This window comes from Rhincodon typus, chromosome 41, assembly GCF_021869965.1.
Source record: "Rhincodon typus isolate 14 chromosome 41, sRhiTyp1.1, whole genome shotgun sequence".
NCBI lineage: Eukaryota > Metazoa > Chordata > Chondrichthyes > Orectolobiformes > Rhincodontidae > Rhincodon > Rhincodon typus.
The window spans coordinates 2,742,514-2,753,875 of NC_063372.1; the positions used below are offsets into that span (position 1 = coordinate 2,742,514).

At 40.3% G+C, this 11,362-nt stretch overlaps 1 protein-coding gene across 1 annotated transcript in view; it reads left to right on the forward strand.

Annotated features, from left to right (window-relative positions):
* The window catches only part of tfcp2 (transcription factor CP2), a 91,237-nt gene that overhangs the window by 7,560 nt on the left and 72,315 nt on the right, over window positions 1–11,362 (forward strand). The window contains exon 4 of the mRNA XM_048618981.1: window positions 8,074–8,179. Coding sequence (XP_048474938.1) covers window positions 8,074–8,179 — 106 coding nt within the window. The remainder of the gene's footprint in view (window positions 1–8,073; window positions 8,180–11,362) is intronic.

Sequence of the window (11,362 nt, forward strand, 5' to 3'; positions counted from 1 at the left end):
TTCCGTTTATAATTTCCTGTATTAATACCTTACACTGTTGCCTGGGCTCTTCACTTTTTGATTTACCATGTCTTCCCAAGTTTGATCCTGTGCCCCCCACTACTTAGTTTGAAATCCTCTCTGCTGACCCAGTTATGTGGTTTGCTAGAGCAGTGGTCCCAGCATGGTTCAGGTAGAAACTGTCTGTTTGTACAGAAAGCACTCTCTCTGGTACTGGTGCCAGTGCCCCAGAAACCAGAACCACTTCCCTCGCATCAGTCTTTGAATCATGCATTGACCTCTAATTTTATATACTTTATGCTAATTTGCATGTGCCTCAGGTAATAATCTTGAGTTTGTGACCATTTGCTTTTTAATTTGGCACCTAGCTCCTCATACTGATTTATGCAGAACCTTTTCCTTTGTCCTGCCAATGTCTGTGGTACCTGCATGGACCACAATGACTGTATCCTTCCGCTTCTACTGCAAGTTCCTCTCCAGCCCTTGAGCAGATGTCCTGAACCATGGCCTGTCTCTAGTTGCTGTTGAGAAGGTGGTGGTGAGCTGCCTTGAACTGTTGGAATCCATGTGCTGTAACTGGATACACAATGCCCTTTGGGTCAAGATCCTAAAATTCCCTCCCTTTGACACTGAAGGAACGGCGATATATTTCCAAGTCAGGGTGGTGAGTGGCTTGGAGAGGAACTTGGAGGTGGTGGTGTTCCTATGGTTTTTTTTCTTTATTCAGTCCCAGGATGTGGGTGTCGCTGGCCAGGCAGCATTTATCACCCACCCCTAATTGCCCAGAGGGCAGTTGAGAGTCAACCACATTGCTGTGGGTCTGGAGTCACATGTAGGCCAGACCAGGTAAGGATGGCAGTTTCCTTCCCTAAAGGATATCAGTGAACCAGATCGGTTTTTCTGACAATCGACACTGGATTCATGGTCATCATTAAATTCTTAATTCCAGATATTTATTGAATTCAGATTCCACCATCTACCATGGTGGGGTTCGAACCTGGGTCCCCAGAACATTATCCGAGTCTCTGGATTAACTGTCCAGTGATAATACCGCTAGGCCATTGCCTCCCCTATGTTTCTGCTATCCTTGTCCTTGATGGAAATGATCATAGGTTTGGAAGGATCTTTTTCAAATTTCTGAAGTGCATCTTGTCGATGGTACACACTGCTGCTACTAAACATCAATGGTGGAGGGGATGGATGTTTCTGGATGTAGTACCAGTGAAGTGGGCTGCATTGCCCTGGATGGTGTCAAGCTTCTTGTGTTGTTGGAGCTGCACTCATTCAGGCAAGTGAGGAGCATATTCCATCACATTGCTGACTTGGTGGGCAGGCTTTGGAGAGTCAGGAGGTGAGTTATGCACTGCAGTATTCTTCGTCCCTGACCAGTTCTTGTAGCCAGTGTTTATGTGGCAAGTCCTGCTAGGTTTGTTGTGTGGCAGCCCCCTGAATGTTCATTGTGGGAAATTCAGTGATGGTAATGTCATTGAATGTCAAGGGGCAGTGGTTAGATTCTCTCTTATTGGTGATGGTCAGTACCAGGCATTTGTGTGGTGTGAGTGTGACTTGCCACTTTTCAACCCAAGCCTGGCTATTGTCCATTGTTGCATTTGAACACTGACTACTTCTGTATCTGAGGAGTCGCGACTGGTGCTGAACATTGCGCAGGCATCAGTGTACATCCTCACTTCTGACCTTGTGATGGAGGGAAGGTCATTGAAGCAGCTGAAGATTGTTGGGCCTAGGACCAAGTAACTACCTTCTCCTGTGACAGAGTATGAGCCAGTTCCTGGAGACTGAAAAAAGTTAGGGAAACCAAATGCAATAGACCACCTCTTTCCCTTTAACTCTTACAAAGCTCTCAATGCGACTTACAATAGAGTGCTAAGTTGAATAGATTTGTATGTTCCTAATGCACAAGGCCTAGCTGACCCAGTTATAGAGGCTCCAGTTTCAGGAGCTGGTTTAATTAAGTCCAACTGCTCTACAGTTAAAACCCTGTTTAAGGCTGGGAACTTAGAATTTAAGTAGAATCTGTAGTTTAAATTCAAACTTCAAACAAAGGTTTGTACAAAAAAATTTACCCACTGTCATTTGATACAACAAAAAGCATTTGCTTAATGCCTGAGATATGGTCAAATTGTGATAGATTTTCGAATATAGATGTCTATGATATGTTCTTGCTTAGAATGATCTCCCTAATATGGTAGCATTCTTCCATCTGAAAGATGATGGACATGCAGCAAACTGCTCATCAAACCCCAGTAGGTTTCATAAATGGATATGTGCCAATTAAGTGAGGTTTTAACAGTTTTTACATGCTGTGATCATAAGATTTTCTTGAGTTTTAATAAAGGGGATAGCTTTTATTGTGTGTAACCTAATTAAATGCTCTGATATTTGCATGAACACCGACTACAAAGTAGAGAAGGATAGTAAAATTAAAGGCGTATATGGTTTGGGGAGGCTGGTGATTTGGCTGATGTGAAGCTAAGTTTGGCAATTCCACTGCTTTCACTCGATCAGCTGATTCTGACATCAAGGTGATTTAAAGATGCAGATGGGTGATTAGCTGTTTTTCTGAAGGTAGTAGTACTGGATGACTTTCAAAAACCTACTCTAGCACCTGTAATAGTCCCAATTGCAGATATGATTCAACAAACTTACAAGTTGGTTGGCAAGAAAGAGACAAAGAAACTGACCCTGGCTCCTCTTCATTTGGCATCTTGGCTGCTTGCGCTGTTCTGCAGCAAAAGCAAGTGCTCAACAGAAAACATCAGCTTGTCACAACCTTTCTCCAATGGCCCAAGGAGCTAAATATGGCCAGTGTATTCTAATTATTCTGAAAACAAAAAAATGCTGGAAATCACAGCGGGTCAGGCAGCATCCATGGAGAGAGAGCAAGCTAACATTTTGAGTCCAGATGACTCTTCATCAGGGCTATTTTAACTGTAACTTGATGAGATCATGTATCTGAATCCCTTTCTCAGTCAGGGACACATTATCATGGTGATAGATAATGGTTTGTCTCCATCCAATTATTCACCCAAGTGAATGTCTAGATACTGCTAATCAGATAAGTGATGTAGTGGAGGTCAGTGTCTTTGGTGGGTTTTGCATACAGGTGGACTCTGTCTTATTGTTGTTGAAGTGTAGAAGTTAATGATACAAATTGTGGAGCCATCTTTGACTGATAACTCCAGCTACTGGAATTAATACTGACCCTTTGTATTCTCAAGTATGATGTTGCTGTTAAGTAAACCTAGCACAAATGAAACTTGACATGAAGCATGATAAAGCTTATTTTTGGGAAGTCAGTGAATCTGAAGTTTACCCAGTCTGCCTTTTTTTAAAAATTCATTCCTGGGATGATTGCGTTGCTGGCTAGGCCAGCATTTTTTACCAATCCCTAATTACCCAGAGGGCAGTTCAGAGTCAACCACATTGCTGTGGGTCTGGAGTCACGTGTAGGCCAGACCAGGTAAGGATGGCAGTTTCCTTCCCTAAAGGACCTAAGTGAACCAGGTGGGTTTTTCCAACAATTGACAGTGAATTCATGGTCATCGTTGGATTCTTAATTCCAGTGATAATACCACTTAAGCCATTGCCTCCCCCTATTTATTGTAATCTTTGAACAAAACCTGATGTTTCTCATTGGACTGTTAGGGTGAGTATTAAAGGCATTAGGTGATAAGGAACTGAGCTAATTGACTTAAAGTTGCATGGACAATGCTCTCACCCTACTTTATCAAAGCTTAAAACGCTGCTGAATGATGCAGGCTTGGTTATATAAAGCTAATGGAGATTAGTGGGTAAAGATGCCGTCAAGTCCTATTTAACCATAAGACTATAAGAAATAGGAACAGGAGTAGGTCGTTTAGCACACCTCCCTCCACCATTCAATTTGGATCCTGGCTGATTTGACACTCACGTGACACTCCTTTCTGCGGCAAGGAGTTCCAAAGAGACTCTGTCTTCTGAAAAGAAATTTGTCTTAATCTCCGGTCTTAAATTGGGGTGCCTTTATTCTGAGACTATGCACTCTGGTCCTAGAGGCTATCATGAGGGGAAACATTCTCAGCATTTTCGCTGACAATGAGATTATCTTGCATTCTTCCAAACTCTGGTGAGTGCAGTCCCAACCTGTTTAGCTTTTGCTCATGAGACATCCTTCCATACCAGGGATTATCCCAGTGAACTTTCTCTAAACTGCTTCCAATGAAATGATGTTTTTACTTAAATAAGCAGATCAAAACTGTACACAGCACTCCAAATGTAGTCTCGCCAGCACCTTGTTTGGTTGCAGTAAGACCTCCCTACACTTATACTCCAACCCCCTTGAAATGAGGGCCAACATTCCAGTAGCCTTCCTGATTGCTTGCTGCCCCTGTGTGCTAGCTTTTTGTGTTTTGTGTTGCAGCTTTCTGCAGTTTTTCTCCATTTAAATAATATTCTGTTCTTTTGTTCTCCCTTTCAAAATGAGCAACTTTTGAATTTTCCCGCATATTTTCTTTGCTAACTTTTTGTGTACTTACTTGACCTATCAATATCTCTTCAAACTGTTTATATCCCCCTCTCAATCTGCCTTTCCGCCTATTCTTGTGTCATCTGCAAATTTGGCTGTAGTACATTCACTTCTTCCTCCGGATCATTCATATATGTTGTGAACAACTTTGATCCCAGCACTGATCCTTGCGGTATTCCACGGGTCACGGATCACCAAACAGAAAAAGCACCCCATATCCATACTTACTGTTTCTGGCCCTAGCCAATTTTCTATCCTTGCCAATATACTATCTCCAACAACGTGGGCTGTTATCTTTTTGCCTCCTTCCCTTTTTGAATAGGGGAGTCACACTGGCCATTTTCCGATCCTGTAGTAGGTCTGGAATCCTAACAAAACAGAAACCCCCTGGTAACAGTTGTGACAGTAAGGCAGTACTTAAGCATGGCAATCAGGGTTTATTCTTCATGATTAACCAGAATTAATTATAAAATCTGAGCAGCTGATAGTCAATGAGGCACGTTGTATCTCAAATGCTCATATGTTTTGTGGTGCAGGTCTTGAGGAGCTGAATGCAGTTGATCAAGAGCTGGATAGTGGTCATGAGCTACAGTACAGGGCTATCGTGTCCAAAGACCAGTTAACCAGAGTGGGTTCTCGGGTGACACTTGTTCTGGAGGTATTTAAATATCGGCTAAATGTTTGAGTAATAGTCAAGAAATGAGGTCTATAGACTCACGGACTAGGATGAGAGTGGAAGGAAGTGCAGTGCAAGGACTGGAAGTGACCTAAATTAGAAAATTTCCAGATACCAGAGAAAGACCTTTTGATAGTGCAAGTGGGGAATCTAATGGTCAGTATCCTGGCAAGTATAAAAGTGCAGCTAGATGCTGTAATTTGAATAGTTATAAAATGAAATGAAGCCCAGAGGTCTGAGCAGATCTGGAACCAGGATTCCTCATTCTCATGAAGGTTTTGTGGCAAGCTGTGTATATGTATATAGAATCCCTACAGCATAGAAGCAGGCCATTCAACCCTTCGAGTCCACAACAACCCTCTGAAGGGAGGTGTAAAATAATGTATCTTATTTTCCTTTATAAATAATAATCTTATTTCCTCATAAAGGCCTCAATATAATCTGGTTCCACCAAGTTCTTGGCCAGTGCATTCCAGATCACAATCAATGTGGAGGAGTTTCTCCTCATGTCATGGATGCCAATAATTTTGAGAATAAACTAATGATAGACAAAACTGAGGGAATTGAATAGTTGGTGATAGTTTGGAGTTTATTCTGAGGAGCTAGATAAGGGTGAATCGCTCTGTCAGTGAGGTGGATTGTACTAAAAATGTCCTCACAAATAAGAATTAAAGGACTAAAATTGCCCAGAGTTTTGAAGAGTGATAGGGGTTACAGATGTTAGAGTGGATTCCTCCACTGTTTAGGAGAGAATCTGGAAAATCTGTTTATCGTTTTTGTCATGAGATTATCGATCAATTGACAAAAAGACTGTGTGTTTCCTGATAGTGGGTATTTTTCAGTGAGATTTGCTGACAGTAGATTGTGCAATCTACTTTTCGGTGGACACAGTGTTGCTTGTCCTCATCAAGGAAAGCTTTCGGCCACCTTGTTGCAGGTTAATGATTTCTTGCAGTATTGTGAAGTTTAAGAAACATCATTAATAAGATTAGAGTTTTAAATCAGGAGTCAAGCTACTTGGGGGGCCTTTGGTTTGGATATTAAGCAGAGTAGGTCTGGAATCGCATTAAATCAACAATCCTATTGCTAATCCCACTCCAGTTAATCATATTAGATCATCACAAAGATGCTATACCTATTGAAGGGAGAGCAGTTGTGCAGCTTGATATCAACAGACAAAAATAAGGAGGTTATGCTGGAACTGTACAAAATGCTAGTTAGACCACAGTTGGAGCACTGCGTGCAGTTCTGGTCACTACATTATAGGAGGAACATGATTACAGTAGGGAGGGTGCAGAGGAGATTTACCAACCAGAATGCAGTTTGGGCTGGAGGGTCTGAGCTTTGCGGAAAGATTAGGCTGGGAAAGTTTTTTTTTCTTGGAGCAACAAAGGCTGAGAAATGACCTGATGAAATATTGAGGGGCATAGTAAGGAAGGCATCTTTTTCCATCAGTAGAAGGATCAATAACAAGGGAGCATAGATTTTAAGAAGAGAGGCAGAAACGAAGGAGCATTAAGGGTTTTTTCACTGAGGTTGGTGGGAGTCTGGAACTCACTGCCTGAAAGGGTGATTAAGTTAGAAGCTCAACATTTAAGTGGTTTTTAGATATTTACTTGTGTTGCCTTAACCTCCAGGACTATGGGCCAAGAGGTGGAAAATAGGATTAGTGTAGTCAGATCTTTAACTAATGTGGACACTATGGTCTGACTGGATGCCTCTTGTGCTGCAAACATCTGTGTCTATGGTCGGTTCAGCTGGTTGGTTATTCTGCTTAGACATGATGCTAGTTTTGATGTGTTGGAGTTAATACTACTATGAAACAGCCTAAAATTGAGAGGCAAATAAAACATTCATTACAAAATCTGGAGAAATGCATTAAATTTCCATGTGTTTGATGATCTGAAGAACATGGAGTGAGACATTTTTAGTGTTGCTTCATGTGCTAATTGGTGTTTCTGGTGTTCGAGTGCAGTAGTTCCGTAATACTTTACGGAGGAAAATGGGGGCTCCTGCCTTTTGCTCAGAAGCTAAAGAAATAACAGATGTTAAAAAGTATTTCAGCTGCTGAAACAATGGCTCCTGTTGCAGAGGTGTCTTAGATTCTGTTTGTCAAAGTATTTAAGATTCTTTTCAAGATAACTAATGAAAATGTTTTACCTGAAGAATGTTTGGGGTAATGCATACTCAAAAGTGCAAGTGAAAAAAGTTTATAGATTGACCCTGCTCACTTAAAACAATGCTTGAGACAAAAGAAATATAAACAATTGAATTGGTGACTGCAAGTATTCAAGTGTATTTTTGTTTCACTTTTTAAAAGAAAAGCTCTTGGGGAAAATTTGTTAAAGGTCTGAGAGAATTGTTGTCTTGCAGTGTGGTGCTTTGTACAGAATATGAGGGTTTCTTATTATTTTTTTAAAATTTGAATAGCCGTGTGTTTTTTCTAGAAGCGGTGAGATCTCTGCAGATCCTGTAAGATTCTTGAGGGCTTCTAGGATGGTGTTCTACAGAATCTGCTAAAGTGCAACTTGTGATTTTTAGGGTAGGAGAAGAGTGGGAAAGGTTTTACTGTGCCTTTAAAATGTTCTGTTTTAAAACAAAGATAGATATCAAAGCAGGTGGATGCGAGGAGCAACTAACCCTGTGAATAGTACCATGGCAGATCATTTTGACGGGGAGAAAATTTAGCCCCTCGTTCTCATCAGTCTTCAAAAATAAGTTCACACTTGTGAATCATTGTGATGTTGCTGTTGAATCAACCTCGTCATTCATTTTAATTTTGACATGAAATTATATTGACATAAATGTAAGCTAAGCATGAGCGATTGGAGTAATTTCTGAAAACATTGCTTTCCTTTTGTCTCCCCACTAGAGTATTATCCGAGTGGTGTTTCACGACCGGCGTCTACAGTACACTGAGCACCAGCAGTTGGAAGGATGGAGGTGGAACCGGCCGGGAGACAGGATCCTAGATTTAGGTACTTTGAGTGCAGTGCGGACTTTCAGACATACATGTCGACATTGTTTTGTTGCTTCAGGCCAAGGGCACGTTTAATCTAGTGTTTGACTTGATGTATAAAAGTTGATATATTATGCGAAATCCTGAATGAGTGGATTATAGTCTTGACAAACTGTGGCAGGCTCTTAATGCTGAATTAACTCTTTCTTAACCTAAATCAATATGCTATAGAGGAAATTTTTGTCGTCATTGTGTCAGTGCAACATCACAAGATGTCCATACCTGCAGTTTTCCCACGTAAGTGGAGTATACGTTGAACAGATGCATGCCCCTCCTTGGGAGAGAATGATCTGAGGTTTCATCGTCCCAGGCCATGTTCACATTCATCTTAAGATTGTACAGCTATATGAGAAATATTGTCTGAGACTAGGTAGATTGCTTACCTCTAGGTTTCTAAATGGTGTTTCGCATGGAATGTTAATTCCCTCAGAAGCCAGAAGGTGACCTAAGAAGCCAGACACCAGCCTTTACTTAATACTGGAATTATTCACAGAATACAGCATTACACATGTATGTTTTTTTTCCTTTACTCATTCATGGCCAGCATTTATTATCCATCCCTAATTACTCAGAGAGCAGTTCAGAGTCAACCACATTACTGTGGGTCTGGAGTCACATGTAGGCCAGACCAGGTAAGGATGCCAGTTTCCTTCCCTAAAGGACATTGGTGAATCCGATGGGGTTTTTTTTGGATTCGTGGTCATCTTTAGATTCTCGATTCCAGAGTTTTTTTAATTATTGAATTCAAATTCCACCATCTGCCATGGCAGGATTCAAACCTTGGTCCCCAGAATGTTATTTCAGTCTCTGGATTAACAGTCTAGTGATGATACCACTAGGCCATGGCTGCCTCCTTTGCCTATACTGTCACAGAAGTGTTCTTTTATTTTTTAAAATCAACATTTTTGGATATGTTACGGCATAACTGCGGTGGTATTTGAACCTGGGTCTGTCACCGACGTATGGCACAACCACTGTGCCAGGTATTTTCTAATCAACCTGTTTAGGGAGATGTCATTACACACCTTCAGAACAGGTGGGACCTGAACCCAGGCTTGGAAGTAAAGACGCTGCCATTGCGTCTCAAGAGCCCTTAGTATTTTTAATCAACCTGTTTGGACACAACTCATTTCCAGCAATTAATGCACTTCACCTGTGTATCCTTAATCTCGATAACAGTTAACAAAACAATATTTCAAAACAAATTGATAGGCAGAAAATAACAAATTTTCATATTCTGTATAGTATATCATAATGCAAAACCCTGTTCTAGAATCTCCAGTAGTAGGCATTTTGTGAGAGTATTCCTTTTTGTAAAGGAACCTAACAATTCATGACTTGTATTGACCCATTGGAAATGTTTTCTTTCCCACAGTTCTTTGACATTAACAAGATCAATCCTTAACCTTTCTGGAATCGTACTTTTTTTTTTGTCGAATGTACTTTCTCCCTCAGGGAGCAATTATCTAAATGATATTCAATGGGCAAACTCAAATTCTTGGACTCCCCTACCCCAGACAGACCTATATAGATTTTCCCTAAAATATACTGCGAGTAGAACACCTTATCTATTGCTTTAAGGAGAACCAGTGTATTTGCAGCTGCAGCACTTTTTACTGCCTTTATTTTCTTAGCTTCCCAGGCCAAGGGACGACATTTTCTATTTTTATCCACCAAGAGTGGTATAATGCCAACGGTACTTGAGCACTGATGTTTGGCATGAGAATCATCACTGAGAAGGACTAATTTCATAGTTTATCTTTTAGGTTTCTCAAGGCTTGACTATGCATTGCTGTGTATTTAATTTTTTAAAATATTTTATCTGACCATAGATCATCTGTAATTGTAGTGTGTTTCATCACTGTACTTGGTCCCAATACAGCAAAAGTGGCATCAGTTCTTGTTTGGGTCCATAGCTAACTCACCCTTCCAATTGGGCTACATAACACTTCCGTCTCTGTGATAACCAAGTGCTGTTTATTTGCATACGAGTAGTATTTTCTATATTGTTGATTCAAAGTTACATCAACCTATATATTTAAAGGTACCTAAATCCTGACATCTAATTTTAAACTCCTATTATTCTTGCTTGCAACAAATTTCTCAAATTACGTAAAATCTATCGACAGAAAAGCATCATCATGCATCATGAAGATGGCTGAGACTTTTTACTTCGTAGTATGATTAGAACATTGTTAGATCTGCTTTCAGTTGAATATACCTTTTTAGCAAGACAGGCCTAACCAAAGAATAACATATCCCAATGATACCATAATCATTCAATTCATAAATGCATTTGTTTTTTTTTCTCTAAAGCTTTCTATCACTCGTCTTTTTAGAGGGTTTCTAAAACACTTCAGTCCGAATTTTTTTCTCTGTGATTATCCTGCACTTTTGTGAATATGTCACCAATAGAATAAGGAAAGTTTCAGGATTATTTTTCCTACTAGGGGGGATTTCCACTCCTAATATCTTGATTTTCGTTTTTTTTTAAATTAGAAAATACTAGAGAAGCTCTGCAGGTCTGGCACTGTCTGTTTCTCTCAACAGAGTTACATTTCAAATCTGACATAATGATTCTTCAGCACTGAGTTGCAAGTAAGATTCATACTGGACTCAAAGCATTAGCTCTGTTTCTGTCTCCACAGATGCTGCCAGACCTGCTGAGTTTCTCTAGCATTTTCAGCTTTTATTTCAGGTTTCCAGCATCTGCTGAATTTTGCTTTTATTTTAATTTCCCAGACATTTCAAAATGCTAAGCCACTTGTTTTGCTTTACTTTTATATGTCCCATCTGGGAGAATCTTTTTTCCCATCAGTATCCATCTAAATGATCAGACTTACTGGCCCTTATCTGGCACTTCACCGTGGACATTGAATTCTTTCCAACTATCCAATTTTCTTTGCCTCCTCTTCTTTTATCTTCAGATTGTTGGCAATCAGCAGAACTCCTTGGTAATAAGGGCTTCTACTTTGCATGGTGTGCAATGTTGTTCTATTGTCCTGGTTGTTTTGCATAATCTAGTCAAGCGACAGCTTCTACTTGGATTTCTGTCTCTTTCCGGACTGCTGAAGGATGTCTCCCTACTATGATCAGAAGTTCTATTGCAAGTGCATGATTATTTCCTAGCTCAAGAGCCACT